This window comes from Xenia sp. Carnegie-2017, unplaced genomic scaffold, assembly GCF_021976095.1.
Source record: "Xenia sp. Carnegie-2017 unplaced genomic scaffold, XeniaSp_v1 HiC_scaffold_4, whole genome shotgun sequence".
In the NCBI taxonomy this organism is placed as follows: Eukaryota; Metazoa; Cnidaria; class Anthozoa; order Malacalcyonacea; family Xeniidae; genus Xenia; species Xenia sp. Carnegie-2017.
Window position 1 is genome coordinate 429,023 of NW_025813504.1, and position 21,005 is coordinate 450,027.

A 21,005-nucleotide genomic window follows, 5' to 3' on the forward strand; every position below is an offset into this window, starting at 1 on the left:
TGTCAATATGGTTAAAAAAGATCATCAAGAGGATTTATGGCATCAGAGGTATGGTCATTTGAGTATAAAGAATTTGCAATTATTGAGAGATCACAAATTGGTTAATGGGTTGGATTTTGAGTCTACAAAAGAACCTAAGTTCTGTGAAGGTTGTGCAAAGGGCAAACAGAATCGAATTTCATTTCCCAAAGGACAAGCAACTCAAGCAAAGGAAATTCTTGAAATCATTCACAGTGACGTTTGTGGACCTATGCAAGAAAACAGTTATGGTGGTAGTCGTTACTATGTTACCTTTATTGACGATAAGTCCAGATTCACAGCTGTTTACTTTATAAAAAGAAAAAATGAGGTATTAGAGAAGTTTAAGGAATATAAAGCTATGGTTACAAATTTCACAGAGAAGATCAAAATCCTTAGATCAGATAATGGCGGTGAGTATAGATCCAAAGAGTTCATGAACTATCTTAAAGAAAAGGGAATTCAACATCAATTAAGTGTACCTAGAACACCACAACAGAATGGTGTATCCGAGAGAATGAACCGAACTATACAAGAAGCGGCTAGGTCCATGATGTGTCATGCAAATCTTGAGAAAATGTTTTGGGCTGAAGCTGTATGCACAGCAGTCGTTATTAGAAATCGAAGTCCAACAACAGCTGTTAATGGAATGACACCTTATGAAAGCTTCTATGGAAAGAAACCAGATGTATCGCATTTTAAGGTATTTGGATGTACTGCCTATATGCATGTATCAAAGGAAAATAGAAAGAAATGGGATTCGAAAACAAAAAGATGTATATTTGTTGGTTATAGTCTTTCAAGTAAAGGATATAGACTTTTTGACCTTGAGACTCAAAAGGTTTATATATCCAGAGATGTCTTGTTTAATGAAGATGAATTTATCAAACAAACAAAGAAAGAAATAGTTGATCTCAATGAAATGAATTCAAGATTTATTAAAGAAGAATTTACGATTACTAATCTTTCTTTACCTTCACCGAATCATAAAGACGATACCACAATAGATCCTAATCAAGACATGAATCAGACAAACATTTTGCAAGAAACAGAAATCGAAGAACAACCACGACGTTCATTTCGTCAACGAAAACCTCCAGAAAGATATGGGACAGTGATTACTGGAAATTGGTGTGAAAGTAACACAGCATTCATAAATGAAGAGCTAAGTTTAACAGAACCCACAACCGTAGACGAAGCTCTAACTGGTCCTGATAAGAAGCATTGGAAATATGCCATGGATGATGAATAGGCTGCTCATATCAAGAACGAAACATGGACATTAGTTGATCTTCCCGAAAAACGAAAAACTATCAATTGTCGTTGGGTATTTAAAGTAAAATACAACGTGGATGGATCTGTAGAGAGACATAAAGCTCGTCTAGTTGCAAAAGGTTTTTCTCAGAAACCAGGTTTGGATTACGACGAAACTTTTTCGCCTGTTGCAAAGTATAAATCAATTCGTTCTTTGTTGGCAATTGCGAACCAGCTTAATTTTGAGATACATCAAATGGATGTTTCTACAGCCTTTTTGAACGGTGAATTGGAAGAAGAAATTTACATGTCCCAGCCTGAAGGATACATAAAAAAGGGAGAAGAAAAACTCGTCTGTAAACTGAACAAGAGCATTTATGGATTGAAACAGTCATCACGATGTTGGTACATCACCATCGACCAATTTTTGAAAGGTTCAGAATATCTACAATCAAAATCAGACCCTTGCCTGTATATAAAGCGAGAGGGAGATGATATTATGGTTATTGCCTTATACGTTGACGACATAATTCTAGCCAGTAATAATTTCAAAATATTGCAAAGAGAAAAGGAAGCATTAAGAAAACGTTTTGAAATGAAGGATCTTGGAGAAATAAGTTGTTGTCTTGGAATTCAAGTTGAACGAGACAGAGAAAGAAAAAGAATGAAATTACATCAATCGAAATATCTTACTAATTTATTGGCAAAGTTTGGTATGGATCAGTGTAAACCGGTTGCAACGCCTGTTAATCAAGGAGCAAAGTTGCTACCCAATCAAGAAGAGCCAGTTGAGACTACTAAGTATCAAGCGTTGATTGGAGGATTGACATATGCAGTTACTGGAACAAGACCTGACCTTGCACAAGCACTGGGAATGGTGAATCAATTTTGTTCGAAACCCGGAAAAGAACACTGGATAGCTGCAAAACGTATATTGCGATACGTCAAAGGAACAATTGATTACGGAATTGTATATGATGGAAAGGAAGAAGTTGATATAGACTTAAAAGGTTATGTTGATGCAGATTGGGGAAGTAATCCAAATGGAAGGAAATCGCAATCAGGATATCTGTTTACTTTATGCGGAGGAGTAATCAGTTGGGCTAGTAAAAGTGTCGTAGCACTTTCATCAAAGGAGGCAGAGTATGTTGCTGCATCTTTGGCTTCTCAAGAAGCAATGTGGCTACGTGCACTGCTTTCAGACTTAAGTTTTGTTCAAAGAAAACCCACTCCGATTAAAGAAGATAATCAAGGAGCTATAGCATTATCCAAAAATCCAAAGTATCATCCTCGAACCAAGCATATCGATATCAAATGTCATTATATCCGTGATAGAGTATCCAATAAAGAAATACGTCTTGACTATTGTCCTACAGATGAAATGCTAGCAGATTTGTTGACCAAACCATTAGGGAAGACGAAATTTCAAAGTATGAGAGAACTCATGAAAGTTAGAAGAACTCTTTAAATGTTTAATTGATTAGTTACAGTTCATATTTTTCGAGAGGGAGTGTTAAGGATTATACTGCATCACTATACGAAAAATAGAACGCTAGTTCATATTCACATATATAGTTCAGTTTATTTAGTCACGTGATATCTTTGTATGTATAAACTATTGACATTCCTCTGAGTAGTTAGTTACGATTATAGTTTTGTATTAATCTTCTTATTAAATTAGCTCACTACATTAAATAAATGTTTGCTCAAACCGAATGATTTTGCTAAATATTAACAAAAATTGTAAAATTTTAATACTTAGAGACGAATAAACTCAAATAACAGAATGTTTCCTGGGCAAACGAGAGGTGAGAGAAGTACAAAATAGAACGTCAAAGTAAATTTAAAATATATCCTTGACTCCTAAAAAGTGCTGCGCTGATTTATGGGCAAATATCGTAAAAAACGTGAGAGATTATATAAAGATTGTTTAACACATGCAAAACAGCAATGACAATGTGAGTAAATTGTACTTTCACACTACAAAACAATTTTTTATTTATGCATTATCAATAAGCATTTGTCAATAGTTAATTACACGACCATACTAATCATAAAGTCGACGATTCAAATCTGCAACTGAAAAAAAAAGACATTATTTTTCAACTTACACATTATACGTCAAAATGACTATCTTATTGTTCATAAACTCATAATATATAACAGACGAACAACATCTTAAAATTAATTAACTTTGGATAAAGTGAACATAAACAGGCATAAACAACCATAAACAAAATTAACATAAGGATATTTCATGATTATACATAAAAACATAACAATGAAAACAATACAATTTTTAAGTTTATAAAACAAAACCTTGCTTGTGGTAAGAGAACTAAATACTGCTTTGAAGAGCATATTTACCATGGTAAATTACAACTATAATCTTGGTATATGTTTTTAAAAAAAACTGTTAAAACCAACATTAAGATAAATTAAATGATCGATGCATTTCAGTAGACATCGTAAGGTATCGCGTCTGCTTTAATGAAAACAAAAAATCTGTTGATAGTTATAGTAAAGACAAAATATATCTAAAACAACAGAAAAAGTACTCTTTACAGCAGTGTTTTTTCGTTTACTAATGAATGGTTAACTGAAGCATCTTAAAACTGTAAAATTTTATTACTTAGAGACGAATAAACTCAAATAACAGAATGTTTCCTGGGTAAACGAGAGGAGAGAGAAGTACAATAATGAACGTCAAGTAACAACCCTATTTTAGTTGCATCAACGTAAACTTAAAATAATTCATTTCCTCATAAAAAGTGCTGCACTGATTTATGGCAAAAATTGTCAAAATTTTCGTTTCATAGCACTTTAAACATGTATAATTAATCCGAATTACTAATATGCTCTACGTTATAACGCAAACTTACAATGAGCTTGCTTTCTGTGGTATGAACATTTAACGTCAAAAATGTCATCAAACCTCGAATTTTTTTCCTTTCTTTTAAACATTCATCATTATCATAACTGCATGACTATACTAACCATTAGAATGTCGTTCTCTTTCCTTTCCCTTTTCTACAGTATAAAAATAGACAATTTGATTTTTGAAAATCTTTATAATAAAACTAAAATATTCATAAGGAAAACAAACTCAGATATTTGAATTTTTCCTTCGTCATACGAATTACGAGGTAAGAGAGAAGTAAAAAATAATTTAAGCATCAACTTTCATTATTTTTGTAATATACTGCAGGACGATACCAACCTTCAAACAGATTTTGAGTAATAGTCATTTCTACATTATAAAAAAATAAACAATGAAATCAACATTATGCTTACGTTTACACTTGACAGTTCGACTGATTTACAGTTATCATTATATGAAATTGTAATTTTCTTAAGACACACAATCTCAAATATCAGAATTTTGCTTTTACCATGCGAGCTAAGTGAGATATTATTATAATGCATATTATTATTATAATATCGTCAAACTGTCCTCGGGTTATCACTAAATTGAAATCGTAAACTTTTAATACTTAGGGAACAATGAACTCGGATAATTGAATTTTCCTTGCGTAAACAAACGGATAAAGACGTCCAAAAAAAGAACTTAACCGAAGCAATGGCATGTTAGTTGTAAGAATGTAAAAAAACAACTAATTTTTCTTGCACTATCAGAAAAGAGACAAAATTACAATACATACGTACATGTTAGAGAGAAAAACATGACTGATGTAACCATAAAAAGTGAAAAAAGTTTTAAATAAAGACTTATAGAAGTGGCTTATTTAAACAGCCCCATTTCCATGTAGATTTTTCATAATGTGCACATTATTAGATAACACATTTAAGCTAACCATATCTACAAAATATAGCACTGGAGAAGTTATGGTACTGTAGCAAAGTTTCATGGTTTTATCATTAAAGTTAATAGTTGTGGTTGTTCATAGCTGCCAATTTTACGTCTAGTAGAGAAACAATAATTACTAGTTATATTGTGGTTACAAATTGATGGTATGGCGTAAGCTTTTTAATCATAGACAATTCTCAAATGATTAGTAGACTATAAAATGAGTGCAAAAGAGCTTCAAAAACGTAGCAGTTGTATTTTACTTTCCAATTTTGTTCTAAACTGTGTATATTGTCAAACCTAAAATACCCTAAACCGTAATTAGTCTGCATGAAAATACCAACCTTCACTACGTATTCTTTCCTCCTCTTCTGTATTATCAAAACAAAAAAAGAAAAACAATTTTATTTTTACTTTTACACAAGATATACCTGATTTAGAACTTAACAGGGAAGTGCAAAAAGAACCGTTAAAAACGTCTGGCTTAATATAGGTATTTCATTATAAAAAATTGAATTATGCTTACTTCTAAACATGATTGTAAATGAAACAAATTTTATCATTAGTACATTGTAAGTTATACATGCAGTTGCAAAAGACAAATAAATTAATGCCTCCTACGTTTATGGAGAAAAAAATTAAAACCCTTTTTTTCTGGAGAATACATTTGGTACCTATAGTTATAGTCTAGAGACATGCAATTGAAGTAAAAAATACATTTTTAAAAAATAGAAAATAACTAATTGATTTAAAAGACATTTTTCAAAAAAATGGTTTTCAGGATAGATGTTTTTGAACAAAAGTATAGAATGGTAAAAACAGGGAAAACGTCTTATTGTATATTCACGGGTTATTACATAATTAAAATAGTAAAATTTTATACTTAGGGATGAGTAAACAAAAATTTAAAATTTCATCTACATACATGAAGGTCGACACCTGAAAAGCACAAAATATATTGTAGCTATTTCAGTTGCATTAATGCAAATTTCATTTGTAATGAAAATAATGTTTAATTTTGCAAAAAAGAATATTGGTTATGTGATTTTTTTATAGAACCTCTTATTGAGGGGGGAAAATAACTTTTTATTATTAAAACTATTCTTTACTAATACATTGTTATATAGGCAAAACACGCATAACCATACAAACCGTTCCGCTGCAAAAGTTCTGCAAATAAAGAAAAACAAATATTATTTTAACACTAAAACAAGACAGGCTTACTTGACTATCTTATTGTTAAAAAACTTATAACTGTATAGACATATATAAACTTCATAAAATTAATTAACTTTCTCCAATTTACTAAAAACAAAGACACATAACAATAAACATTATCAAAATTAGTAAATTGTATGACCATACTATTGTCAAACTGTCCTCAGGTTAACACAAACTTAAAATTGTAAAATTTTAATCACTTAGCGAAGAATAAATTCGGGTATTTGAATATTCACTGAGTAAACGAAAGAATAGAGAAATATACAAAATAGAAGTTTAACGCACCATTCGTATTTTAGTTGAGTGAATGGAAAAAAATTAATTTGTCTTCAATACAGTGATTATATTACATGTATGTACAGCGTCGAACGATATAATAACTTGTAGTTGTTTTTCCTTTGTTTAAACGTATTTAACTGTGGGACACCACTATTGTATAAAAACACCTAGATTAATTTTTGAACACATGCATGCAGGCCTGGGTATGCACTATGAGTATTTTATTTTTACAGGAAAAGAGGCAAAGTTACAATAAATAACATGTAACAGTGAAAACATTAAAAATGGAGTTATTTAAGAACGCAACAAATTCAACATTGCTTACATAGTAAATAATAATACCAAATATGATACCTAACAAAACAACATATAACTCTACTTTGTAAAAGTAATTGGTTAAAAAAGTTAACTGACACATTTTAAAATTGTAAAATTTTAATACTTAGAGACGAATAAACTCAAATAACAGAATGTTTCCCGGGCAAACAATAGGAGAGAGAAGTACAAAATAAAACGTCAAGTAACAATCATACTTCAGTTGCATCAACGTAAATTTAAAATATATCCTTTACTCCCAAAAATTTCTGCGCTGATTTATGGGCAAATATCGTAAAAACTTTGAGAGATTATATAAAGATTGTTTAACGCATGCAAGACAGCAATGAAAATTTGAGTAAATTTTACTTTCACAATACAAAACAATTTTTCATTTATGCAATATCAATAAGCATTCGTCAATAGTTAATTACACAACCATACTAACCTAAACTTCGACGACCAGCATCTGCAACTGAAAAAAAAGACATTATTTGTCAACTTACAAATTAGAGGTCTAAATGACTATCTTATTGTTACGAAATTCAGAATATATAACAGACGAAAAACCTCTTAAAATGAATTAACTTTGGATATAGTGAACATAAACAGTCATAAACAACCATAAACAAAATTAACATAAGGATGTTTTATGATTATACATAAAAACAAAACAATGAAAACAATACAATTTTTAAGTTTTATAAAACAAAGCTTTGGTTGTGGTAAGAAAACTAAATACTGCTTTAAAAAGAGCATATTTACCATGGTAAATTACAACTATGACCTTGGTATATGTTTTTAAAAAGAACTGTTGAAAACCAACATTAAGATAAATTAAATGATCGATGCATTTCGGTAGACCTCGTAAGGTATCGCGTTTGCTTTAATGAAAACAAAAAATCTGCTGATATTTAGCGTAAAGACGAAATATATCCAAAATACTTGCAAAAAACTCTTTAAAGCAATATTTTACCGTTTACAAATGAAAAATTAACTGGCACATTTAAAAATTGTAAAATTTAAATATTTAGAGACGAATAAACTCAAATAAGAGAATGTTTCTTGGGTAAACGAGAGGAGAGAGAAGTACAAAATAGAACGTCAAGTAACAATCATACTTCAGTTGCATCAACGTAAATTTAAAATATATCCTTTACTCCTAAAAAGTTCTGCGCTGATTTATGGGAAAATATCGTAAAAACTTTGAGAGATTATATAAAGATTGTTTGACGCATGCAAGACAGCAATGAAAATTTGAGTAAATTTTACTTTCACATTACAAAACAATTTTTCATATATAAATTATCAATAAGCATTCGTCAATAGTTAATTACACAACCATACTAACCTGTATATCGACAACTCTCATCTGCAACAGAAAAAAAGACATTTTTCAACTTACACATTGTAGGTCAAACTAACTATTTCATTGTTCATAAACTCATAACATATAACAGACGAATAACCTGTAAGACTCTATAGACACATAATAACTTCAAATAATTAATTAACACTTCTCTAATTTAGTAACACTATCGTCTAACTGTCCTGCGGTTTTCGCAAACTTAAAATTATAAAATTTTAATCGCTTAGCCAATAATAAACTCGAATATTTGAATTTTTTCTGGGTAAACAAGTTGAGAGAGAAGTATAAAATAAAACTTTAACACACCAATCGTATTTTAGTTGCGTGAATGTAAAAAAAAAGTAATTTTTTTTCAATATAGTGATTATATTACATGTATGTAGAGTGTCAAACGATATAATAATTTGTAGTAGCTTTGCCCTTGTTTAAAGGTATTTACTAAGAGGAAATGCAAGTGTATGAAAACACCCAGACTGATTTTGGACCACATGCATGCAGGCCTGGGTATGCACTATGAGTATTATATTTTTACAGGAAAAGAGGCAAAGTTACAATAAATAACATGTAACAGTGAAAAACATTAAAAGTGGAGTTATTTAAGAAGCAACGTTTCCATGTTGATTATTCATGACATGCACATTATTCGATAACATCTTTAAGCTAACCTTATCCATAAAATATACTACTGGAGAAGTTATAGTAATGTGGCAAACTTTCGTGGTTTTATCATCAAAGTTAATAATTGTGGTCGTTTATAGTTGGATTATTACTTCGGGTAAAGAAACAATAATAGCTTGTTTCGTAGTTTTTATAATACTAAACTTCATTAACAACAATGGAGGTTATTGTTCATGCAATGAAATATTTTTGCTAGTTATGCTTTATATATGAAGATTCATCATCAGTAAATCTCGTGACCTTCAAGAAAATAATATTTCAATATTTACGGAATGAAATATTAATTAATTTACAACTGATTTTCTTATCGCTAAAAAATTGCAAGGATATGGTTAGGGACAACATATTTTCTTAAAAATAATGAGCTTTATTCAATTATTCTAATTTTACTGTCGTAAAAACCTGATTTTTAATAATGACAGCGAAATTCAGACATCAGAATTTTGAGTTGGAACGCATTGAATCGTAATAGTAAGAATGAAAAATAAAACAATTTAGAGCTCTTTGACCACAATTATAAGTCGAGGAGTGTAAAAATATTGATGACACCCCGTACTATACAACCGTGACTATTTAGAACAAAGCCTCCTTTCCATTTGCAATGTGAAAAATACCAATGAAAATAATATTATGCACATTTATACGTTTTATGGTGACAGTTTGACTCATTTAGAGAAAATTGCCCAAAAACATTTGTCATAAGTATTGTTTTTAGTATTTACCTTCAAGCAGCTTAGAAAGGCTAGACCCTGTAAAATTGAAAAATAAACAGTCATTTCTCTCTTACACATGACAGGTTCAACAAGTAATTTATGATTATCTCATTTTCAGAAAAATTTATGACAAATTAACAGAAGAGATAATTAATACAAACATAAATTAGTCATATCGTATTCTGAGTTCTCTGACTACAATTATATAAAATCGAGCGTAAAAATATTCATGACTACTGTGACTTTATTTAGAACTGTAGAGACAGATGGACTGGGATAACAGAAAACTGCATGTGGTAAAATCAATTGAAAGGTACAAAACAAAATTACAATGTAGCACATGAATGTATACATTGAAAATAATTTTGGCTTCAGTTAAGTAAATGTTATCAATCTCCACGAAATGAACATCAGTTACAGACTATTGACAAAAGAATGTTCATATTATGATACACGAATAAATAGTGTCGTGAAGTGTCGGCAATATAATTTACCTATTAAATTAAATAATAGAGTGTTTTTGCGTTACCTTTTGAAATTCCCGAGTCTTTGGTGCCAATTTCCGAAATTCCCGAGTCCTTGGTGCCAATTTCCGAAATTCCCGAGTCCTTGGTGCCAATTTCCGAAATTCCCGAGTCCTTGGTGCCAATTTCCAAAATTCCCGAGTCTTTGGTGCCAATTTCCGAAATTCCCGAGTCCTTGGTGCCAATTTCCGAAATTCCCGAGTCCTTGGTGCCAATTTCCAAAATTCCCGAGTCTTTGACGATCATTTCTGAAATGCTCGAGTCTTTCGTATCCATTTTGTATTTGTCGAGTTTGTGGAGTCACAGAATGCTATGAAAATGTCGAGTCTTTAATTCTGTGAACGAACAAACAGACATTTATTTGCGTTCACAGAAAAACTGGAGAAATCTTAAAAGATATCAGAATGAACAGTACCATTTTAATGTTAAAAAATTAAAATTTTGTTTGTGATAGCAAGACTTCTACACGAAAACATATGAATTAGTAAATGTCAATCTTTGTTTTTTTCAATAAACCATGCTAGTTCAAAAAATTTTGAGAATTTAGATGTGATCGATTTTAAAATATCTCGGAGTGCATCAACCATAATGGCAACACCGACTTATGTTAGCACCAATCATTTTAGTAATTCATGTTTACAATCGCAACAGCACGACTAGTTGTTTTAGTCTAGCTAAGCCACTGATGTCAATCTTTGTTTTTTTCAATAAACCATGCTAGTTCAAAAAATTGCCAACTTTAGACGGCACAATTTTCCTGTAAGTGTATAAAAACAACACACACTTAACATTATTTTCAACAAACCATGCTTGTTCAAAGACTTGCCAACTTTATGAAAACAATCGAAACTTAACAACAATTTAGAAACGTCATGATCATTTGAACGATAAATATGATTTTCAATATCGTCATTATCCCAGCAGTAAAAGAAAGATGTTTTTACTTGGATAGGAAAATGATAATTTTTGAAGAATGCAGATGTTAGAGATAAAGATTAAATCAATTTACTTCAAACAAAAACTTTAAGACAGTGTAAAATCTATTGAAAGCTGCGTTGCAATACATTTCTTTGCCATAAAAGAAAAGATAATTAATAAAAACATAAATTATTTTTATCGTATTCATATTGCATTCATATCCGACTGCGAGAGAACAAGTCATTTTAAAATTCTCATCATTCTTGTTTTGCTTAGCATGGTGCATTTAATGAACCGGTAAGTTTTATTTCTTTCGTTTTTCAAACATTAACGTATATATGAAGTCAATCAACGATAATCCTCAATGTTTGCAATCGTTGTAATTTACTTAACGTTCACAAAGACTATAGGAATATTGCTACTCTTTAAAACATACATTAGACTGAAACTATGCGCTCTCCACCGCCAAAATATTGAAAATGGAATGTACGATGAGCTAATCGAAGACAAGCAATCGCTTCTTGTTAAATCATTTTATGAAAATGTTCACGAATGACAATATTTAAAATATCAATGCAAAATGGTTTATATACATATCATAAATGAAAAAATTAATTTAGACAACACCAAGAACAGTTTTCTCAAGAATTATATTCCTCATAATACAATTTGCTTGCGTGTCCACTTCCGCCAACGTAGTTCATAAAATTGTCATGAAGAAGAGAAAGTATACACGCTAACAAAGCTAAAGCTTCGTGAAAACGTTAAATATAACACTGTCGAGATTCTGTATGTATGAAGTTTAGTTGTGATTAAAAACGCAGCAAAAAAAAACACTCTAATGTTATAGAATTGTTTTAGTCCGTATAGTTACTGCCTACAAACTTTATGTTTTTTGCGTGATGGATAGAAAACCTTTACTTCTACATTAAATCGGAGTATTTGTAAAGGGAGATATAAATAAGTTACATAAACAAACTTTCGGCAATGAAAATTAACGTCTGACGCAATATAATTTTCTTAACGTTGTTAATATATACACCATAAAAAAAATCACAAACTCAAGTATTTTTAAAGAATATCAGCCTTTAATCATGTAAAGAATACAATACAACAAAGTCAGGTAAACTTACAGATAAGCCACTGATCTCCGATCACAGTCTCCAATAGGTATTTCAACAAGTGTATTTCTATAACGTTTTCCGTCAGGTAAGAAACATCAATAATAACGCCTTGATTGCAATGTCGTCATAAAAAAGATTATTTTAACAATGTAGAAATTTCAAAATAACAGTAGGAAGTACATTTTTTTTGAAAAAATGCTTTATGTTCTCCATGGGGGGGAGGGGGGAGAATGAATAATTTGTGGATTTAAATGTCCTTCAAATGTATGAAAAATAAATAGAAAGATATTACATAGATAGTAAATTCACCATATAAAGTGAACCATTTATAAGTCTAAAATAGCTTGTTAATAAATCATTCAACTTCAATTTTCTTTCTCCTCGTCGCTATTTTCAAACTGAATAAAAACTGGTTCTAGTGGTAGGACTTGCACACCATTTATTGGCACATGATGTTTCTTTCTAAAACCGCTGTCATTATGAGTCCACGACCAACTGCTCGTCTCTTTATTAAATGAACCGACGTTTTTTCTGCTTTCGTTTCCATTCCTCTCACGCGTCTCACCATATCGTAAACGCTGTTTATAGAAAATAGAAAATGTTGTATGATAGAAGACAATATAAAGCAATGATGTGAAAGATTTTTGAAACTTAAGTTAAGTAAATAGAATAGACCCATAGCAGTGCAAGGACAAACAAATGAAACATCAAATACATTTACTTTATTTTACATATAAACACCTCTAAAGTTTCTTCAAATGATTCATTATGTTTTTCTTGATCTGATTGACTTCTGTCTTCAACAACAACCTCCCTGTTTTCTTTAACGTTTCTTTCAAGTTTGTTTTTAAATGATTTGTAACTACCACGGGAATATCCATCCGTAGAGATATGTGATTGGCTGTCGCTTGGCCGTGGAGGAGTGGGTAAGAATTCAGAAAACTCACTGCCACTGACAATGGACATGATTTCTGGGTTATGTGATTTCTCTTCCCACTTTTTGTCGGAATAAATTGCTTGAAAATTTTGATCCTTAATTTGGTCGTGAAGGACAGGCGATGATTTATAATCTACTTCTGACGCATCCGAATGTGAGCTGAGTTGTGATCGACCAGAAATTTTGTAATAAGTCGAGGTTTTAGCATTTTTAGCATGGGATAGTTTTGAAAGGTTTTCAACAATGTATCTTTTACTATTACCAGAACCATGACTTTTAGCTTCACAAACTTTCATTTCGTGATTCATGTAATCTTGTGTACGAGTTGAGCCTTGATATTTGGCTTTTCTTCTAGGTGGTAAGTAATAAGAGTGAACACATTTATAATTTTCATGTCTTGACGGCGAATTTCGAAGGTTTATTGTCCAGGAAGATGGTAAAGGTTTTCGTCTGCGAGTCGTCGAAGATTTAAAAGATTTTTTGTAGTTCAGTCTTGAGTGGTTTCTTGGCAACGATCTCCTTTGTCTACAAAGAGCAATGGTAATTTTAGAAATTTTAAAAACCAAAGGAGAAGGCAACGTGTGTGTTTGATAAAATTAAGCATAGTAAGTCATTGGAAGTGAATAAATGTCAGAGTAGGATTACGTGTAAAATTGACTTATAGTACAACTGATCTGTAATAGTATAACTGCTCTGTGGTAGTACAACTGACCTGTAATAGTATAACTGCCCTGTGGTAGTACAACTGATCTATAATAGTATAACTGCTCTGTGGTAGTACAACTGACCTGTAATAGTATAACTGCCCTGTGGTAGTAGAACTGACCTGTAATAGTATAACTGCTCTGTGGTAGTACAACTGACCTGTAATAGTATAACTGCCCTGTGGTAGTACAACTGACCTGTAATAGTATAACTGCCCTGTGGTAGTAGAACTGACCTGTAATAGTATAACTGACCTGTGGTAGTACAACTCACCTGTAATAGTATAACTGCCCTGTGGTAGTACAACTGACCTGTAATAGTATAACTGACCTGTGGTAGTACAACTGACCTATAATAGTATTGCTGACCTACGGTAGTGCAACTGACCTGTAATAATTCGACTTTCCTGGATGATCAAATGTTCTCACAGCAACAACAGGTTGTTGATGATCATGAGATGTTAAAACATGTTTATCAAAAAAAAATTATTGTTTTTAATAAATGCGCTTTATCAATGGTGCTTTTACGCAGTTACGATAACGGTGATTATAGAGTTGGTAGCAATTGCCAAACATCTGGGATGTGACCACCATTTTCTTTTCAGCCGGTGTAATATAGACTACAGTTTTCAATATTTTCTACAGAATCTTAAACAAAATTGTGTTAACAACTTACCTCTCGAAAAAATATCTTGAAATAATTCTCTCTAAAAAAAGAACATTAAAGTTTGAAAAACAGATAAACCAATAGCAGTGCCAAGCAGAAACAGATCTTAAATTCTCCTTTATTATTCCGCGCATTCATTGTGGAGACTCAATTCAACAAGTAAATATTAACGTAGAAAAGATATCCTTTTTTCAGTCTTCAAAATGTGAAAGTAGCCATATTCTTTGCAATATTGCACATTCATCCATGTTCAAGAAAAGTGGATAGAAACACGAAATTTGCCGATTCGAAACGAAGCATTTTCTGATAAATTTTTAGTGAAAGTTTTCGATCTTTGAATTAAAGGTTTAGATTTGCAGACTCACACATCAGGCTTCGGACACCGGCAAGAAAAATGAAAAGTCATTTCATACATACGCAGTACGAAACTACGAAACAAGATTATTAACCATAATAGTTATCGTTAATAGACGATGAAATCATTTCATATTTCCTTTGTTAAGGAAAAACAACATGTACGCCGAACGGTGGAAGATTTTCACATAAAAATAAGAATTCAGCAAAGTCTAGTTTAATGTTTAAAGTTTGATGTACAAGTACTGACCTGTAATAGTTCGACTTTCTTAGTAGATCAAAAGTTCTCACAGTAAGAACAGTTGTTGGTTTTGAACATTAAACACATCATAACCATGTTGACCAACATAGTACACCTTCTCAACAGTGTGTTTATTGGCTGTAAACTCTTTCTTTAAGTCATGGAACATTGGTCCTTAAATTCACATATCCTCCATAATTATCATCAATGTTTCCATCGTTGCTTTCCTGTTTTTTTGTTTTCATGAAACTCCAGGTTAGGCGTACATTTCACAACATGGTCCTCGTTAAATACACGTCATCGGGAAAAAAAATTAGCTACGTCACCTACACGAAACGATAAAGTTTAAGCTGAGAAATAATGTAAAACATTTACGTTATCAAAAGAAATATAAACTAAGTGATGGTTAAGTACTAAAGTTGTAAAGTAACTTTGAGCATCTTTAAGTTTGTGTTGCAGATTTGATCTTTCATAATCGCAAATATCCTTCAAACTTTATTTAAAGAAAACGAAGTTTCAACAGCCTACATGGCCTAAAATGAAATTTTTCCACCTTCACGATTCGCAACATGGGTTTTATTGAGTAAAGATTGCTGCATTGATGGAGCCAACGACAATAATAAAATCTTCTATAGTGACTGATATCGTCTTTATTAGTGTTTGTCTCAAGGCTTATCAAAATACCTTTAATTTCACAGAATTTAACAGCGAACACATCCTACTCGAGATATTTCATAAGTCAGTTTTTTGATGTTTATGTTCACCATGTTGAGGCTTTTTCCTTGAAAATTGTCTGCAAAAGAAATTATTTCTATTTTGAAGGTCTAAAATTTACATTCAGATATGATTTGACTAATATCACCAACATATAAAATGTACATGAATATTAAAAGCCAAATATTTTTCCACAGTGTGTTAATTTGTAATGCATTTATTTTTGTCTAAGCTTTAAGTCGGGAATAACTATAGAATCACAGTGTAAATGTCGCACAAGCGACGGCAGAATCACCCAGTACTTAATTCTTATACTCTAATCATGAGGATATGAATTGACATGTCGCAATTCCTAAAATCACTTTCGACCACTTACGATGCACTAAACACGCGGTAAATACAAAAATCTAAAAAACTTTATATTTTATCTAAATTTTTAAATCTCATCAACACGCTATAATTTTAATTTTATTATTTTCATCTTAAAAACTGTAAGAAGTCGTGGTTTTTTCATGATTTTTAGAATTGGAAAAAATTTCCCTGTTCTTGTGTCTACCTGTCGTAGTAAAATGCTTTAAAGTCAAAGCAAACAGAGTCGACAAAGTTTCAAACATTCAGAAAATTAAAGATGGTGCATAGTGCAATTGACATAACCAAACTGAGTATGTCGGAATTACATAGAACATAAAGATACTGATGACAAGTGTGAACTATAATAACTAACCAAACGTAACATGAAGTGTTTAAGAGTTTGAAAATATTTTCATGCTTTCATGAACATTTAACAGCTATAATAAATGTTCTACTTTGTCAATTTTGAAATGTTTGTTTTTAGTTACATCAATCCTGTATTATGACTATTGTCCAGCAAGATATGAAACAAAACAACATACCAGAAACAAGAAACAAGGTATGTTTCTCATTTCAGGGTGATAGTTCAACAAACTTGTAACGAAAATTGCAATTCACTTTTCAACCTTAATTCACAATTTCACACCCTGACACTCGTGACCAGTCTTAAATGGCCTTTCAGCCTAGTTTATCACAAAACAATACCATGCCTTTAGTAAAGTGAAGACAGTACATACATGAGCAGTGCATTCATATTCAAAAACTGACAAAAGTCTGTTTTGATCAATGACAGTTGCCCCACAAAAAACATTGTTGCAATAACAGTTCATCATTGATAAATTTAAACACAAACCTTCATTTTCAACAACATAAACAATGACGAAATATGACAAAATATACAGTTGAAATAACCAAATCATGTTGCAATGACAGGAATGTCTTCAAGAAAACTGACCTGAAATTAGCAAATACTTGATTTAAGAAAGTAAAGTGCAGTTATTGTTTGACAAATATATATTGGCACATGATACATGCTTAAAACTGATCAACTATATAAATAGTCCTCAATATATCACAAGTGTATGATGTCAATCACCAACAATTTACATATAAACCATTCACCTTTCCTTGAGCTTTAAAGATATAATCACAAACAGAGCATCCTAAAACACTTCTCCAATTCTTTTCCTGAAATATATCCCGAAATATACATGAAAAACATCATATGACATACAGTCACCATTTTTAGTGGACAATAATGTTGCGATAAATAAATGATTGAGGAGACTGAAACTATTGCATTCAAATGACACTTGGTAACACCTTTCTGATGTCAAAACTTTTAAAATTACCAACACCAGCGAATATCACACAATTCTCATGAGATTTTTCATTTTATCTGTGCATTAATCATGTCACATGATAACTTCCTTATACCTTCCCTTTGTTCAAGCTTTCCTTCATACAAAACTAGGAAAGCTTTGGCACTGGCAAATCCACATCATATATTTTGGTAACGAACGACTATAAACATATAATGTTAATTGTAGAAAAGTAAAGGTTTCTCCGGACTTTTGAAAATTTATTTTATTGAGCGTTCTTCGAGCCTTCATAAGAACCAAGTCGAAAGCTCAATAGAATAAATTTTCAAAAATCCTGAGAAACCTTTACTTTTCCACAATGAAACATGCCTGGATTACCAATCTGTAAACTTATAATGTTAATTATAATGCAGTATTTAAAACTGAACAGTTTTCCTAACTGTCCAGTTTTTTTAATACACCCTGTGTGTAAGTTTTCCTAACTGTTCAGTTTTTTTATACCCTGTTTCCTTCATTCCAGTTCATGTAAGTTCCAACCATTTTCACCCATTCCATGTCCATTCCTCACTAAGTTCCACTATTCCATTCACCCTTGTACATTCCAGTTTCATAAGTTTTCTTTATTCCTTTTATACACCTGTGTAAGTTCCAGCTTGTAGTTTTCTTTCAAGGAGAACTTAGAGAAGAAAATGTCATAACACATGTCATTTGCTGGTGTAGAAGGAGGGCGATTGGGGGAGGAGCCCCCTTATACCATTGAAATGGGTAATTTTAAAAGGCACTATTGACAAAAACGTCAAGAGAGCCCCACCATCTAATAAATTTAGTTCTACAGCACTGGTTTTGCAACATAATATGAAGACGTGAGTTGATTTTAGGTAAAGAAGATACATCAGGCGACATAATTGATGGCATGTCGCACAGTTGTTTATCTGTCATAAGAAAAAGATAAACAAAGAATTTGAAAACATTAATAACCTGTAGCAACAATAAAAAATACGTTCAGGGCCGCTTAGAGAAATAAGAGGCCTGGGAAGCAATTTAATTACGTTGCCTCTTCTCCGTGACATATGTGTTAAGATATGCTCTCATATTCTTCCTGTAATTAGTAAATAATTAAGTCAAGTGTAACTAACTAAATGATTACTTTAAGAGATACTCATGTGCAATAATCACAATATTTTTTATAGTTCCTAATAGCTTTCCGTTGAATGTAAATTAACCATTTTTAGTAAAGAAACAAATATATCCATATGTAATATCTTGTATAAATAGAAGTAGTTTAACCATTGTACGATAGATCGTAGACCATAGACATTGACGTTGAATATTAAATGTGATCATAATAGTTATTTGTGATATCTCTACTTGTTGGTGTAAGTCTATATATACTAAAGATAGATGGCTACATCGCAAAACCTAACAATATGGACACGCATTACATTTTGGTTTACGTTGTTTTTTTATTTGGGGAACCCTTAACACGGGGGCGTGGGGGGGGCAAATTGCTCTGTCCTCCCACTTCTTAACTGCCCTGAATGCATTAAAGTAGCATAGAGATGGGAGTAACTGATGGTTGTGAACACAATGCAACGTAGAAAACATTTCCAAGCGCATTAACGTTAATAAATTAGTTCTTACGCAAAGGAATGAAACTTATAAGTGAGAATAGTGAACGTTCTTTTTCGTACAATTGTAAAATTATCATCATGAGGTGAAAAATCGTTGCATTCATCGAGGTTATATAAGTGCAATTGTTTTGTATTTATTTAGCACAAGTAAAATGATGAACTTAGGTACACAAACTTTGTCCAAATTAGTATACCGCAAATACAGCATAACCATAATATGAGTTTCTACGCAGCTGTATACATTTTCATTTTTACTATTATTGTAAAAACTTTAGGTCAGCCTTCTAACTTTAATTTTGCACTTTATGATATAGGACTGATAATACAGTATGTAATGTCCTGTAAAGCATCATCAGCGCTATACATAAAGTTTGTCATCGATGCCTAAAAAGCGTAATGCCTATATTATAATTGTTACGTGTAAATAAATACAAATACTGTATTTTACAACCAATCGTTTAGCTTTACACAAGACAGGTTAGTGGAATCGAAGAATTGTATATACCGCCATTATCATAACTTTGCAGATATACATATATAATAATGAAAGAAAAGTGCAAAATCTATCAATTAATTACATTTCAGTTGTACAAATGTACATTTACATCATTGCTTCCTACATAGTCATAGTGATTAACTGATTAGCAACCCATGCAAAAACAACCACTAACAGTCATCATTAATCATTATTCTGTATTATTATACCAACCTGCAAAACGTCGTAGCTTCAGTAGTCAGTGGCGTAGCTAGCGGTCCCGCTACTCCCCGGCAGAGATGAAATTCCCAAAAACAATAAATATTCTATTTGGACATAAGATATACATTATTTCACGAACAATTTGCAATATTATGTTTTATTCGTTCATATTTACGCTTTATTAGGTGGTTCGTATTTCGTAATCGTAATACAGCAAAATCTCAAGATTTGTTATGTAACCTAGCAACCGCCTTTTCTCGCATTGCATACTCGCGCAAATTCTCCACGTATTCCGCCCATCTTCAGAGGGCGGAACATACAATATAATTCTATATAAGAAGTTTTGAATTCTGGTTGGCTAAGGGACTTGACGCATGCTCCAAATCTGCTGTTTTATAGTCGAACTCCCGCTATTTTAAATTGGCGGAGTTGTATTATTTGACCTTAATACAAGTACAGCGATTAGTGATTATCAAATTACCTGTCATTGTCTTATTAATTTTCCATTGTGTTTACTCTCAAATTGCTATTTTGTATTTGTGTATGACACAATGGCTTCAAGTACGACTGCGATTTGCTCAACTGATGTTGATTTAGTAAATAACTTATTAGCTAAACCTCTCTCTCTATCGTCAGTCGACAGAATGTTATCATTCATGAACGGCCTACTCCTGATTTAACTATCCAAAATAAGGGAAAGCATTTTCAGAGAAGATTGGTATGAGGCGAAGGACTGGCTGTGTGGCAGTACAACCTTGCAGAAAGTGTTTTGTATGGCATGTCTAATGTTTTCCCCAAAACATCGCCATCGTGGACTAAGAATGGCTACAACGATATGCGGAGTATTATGTCTGATGCTAAGAAGCATGAAAATCTAAATCGCATTTGACTGCATTTAGGAACATGGAAAACGTATGGAGCTAGTTTTCTTGAATTGATTGTCTTATGTCCCTCGCTAGAAGAAATGAATTCAGCGTCACAATGAGGAGGGAACAAAATCGAGAAATTTAAAACTGTTACTGGGGCCGTGCTGTATTTGTCAAAGCAAGAGTTGCCATTTTAGAGGTCACAATGAGTCCGAAGGTAGCCAGACAAGTAGTTATAGAGAGTTGCTCGAATGTTTTGCTAAGTTTGATTCTGTATTTGAGCGTCGACTGCACAGTAGA

At 31.9% G+C, this 21,005-nt stretch overlaps 2 protein-coding genes and 1 long non-coding RNA gene across 4 annotated transcripts; all 3 read right to left on the reverse strand.

Moving 5' to 3' along the window:
* Positions 1-2,834: 2,834 nt before the first annotated feature.
* Positions 2,835-12,374, reverse strand: LOC124455624 (protein RNA-directed DNA methylation 3-like). Of its 2 annotated transcripts, XM_047006275.1 has the most exons (11): positions 12,231-12,374; positions 10,396-10,514; positions 10,185-10,305; positions 9,665-9,691; positions 8,247-8,267; positions 7,344-7,370; positions 6,233-6,250; positions 5,425-5,451; positions 4,493-4,522; positions 4,270-4,302; positions 2,835-3,351 (listed from the first exon to the last, which is right to left on the reverse strand). In XM_047006275.1, the coding sequence occupies exons 2-11, from the start codon at positions 10,453-10,455 to the stop codon at positions 3,320-3,322; spliced, it is 396 nt and encodes a 131-aa protein (XP_046862231.1). In that variant the 5' UTR covers positions 10,456-10,514; positions 12,231-12,374; the 3' UTR covers positions 2,835-3,319. The 2 variants fall into 2 exon arrangements, with proteins under 2 accessions (XP_046862231.1, XP_046862230.1); XM_047006274.1 differs by having other exon boundaries at positions 10,185-10,514.
* A 93-nt stretch (positions 12,375-12,467) lies between these two features.
* Positions 12,468-14,065, reverse strand: LOC124455623. Its single transcript, XM_047006273.1, has 3 exons — positions 14,061-14,065; positions 12,963-13,683; positions 12,468-12,799 (listed from the first exon to the last, which is right to left on the reverse strand). Exons 2-3 carry the CDS (start codon positions 13,464-13,466, stop codon positions 12,587-12,589), a joined length of 717 nt encoding a protein of 238 aa, XP_046862229.1. The 5' UTR covers positions 13,467-13,683; positions 14,061-14,065; the 3' UTR covers positions 12,468-12,586.
* A 1,782-nt stretch (positions 14,066-15,847) lies between these two features.
* Positions 15,848-17,966, reverse strand: LOC124455626. The gene is made up of 3 exons (XR_006951949.1): positions 17,312-17,966; positions 17,043-17,144; positions 15,848-15,917 (listed from the first exon to the last, which is right to left on the reverse strand). It is a non-coding gene; the product is annotated as an uncharacterized LOC124455626 (long non-coding RNA).
* Between the last annotated feature and the right edge of the window lie 3,039 nt (positions 17,967-21,005).

Coding starts and splice junctions, on each gene's coding strand:
- LOC124455624 (XM_047006274.1), bottom strand. CDS start 10,455: ATGGATACGAAAGACTCGAGCATTTCAGAAATGATCGTCAAAGACTCG. Junction 4,303..4,492: donor TACTCAAAATCTGTTTGAAG/GTTGGTATCGTC, acceptor TTTATACTGTAG/AAAAGGGAAAGGAAAGAGAA. Junction 3,352..4,269: donor AAGAGAACGACATTCTAATG/GTTAGTATAGTC, acceptor TTTTTTTTTCAG/TTGCAGATTTGAATCGTCGA.
- LOC124455623 (XM_047006273.1), bottom strand. CDS start 13,466: ATGAATCACGAAATGAAAGTTTGTGAAGCTAAAAGTCATGGTTCTGGT. Junction 12,800..12,962: donor CATTTGAAGAAACTTTAGAG/GTGTTTATATGT, acceptor TTCTATAAACAG/CGTTTACGATATGGTGAGAC.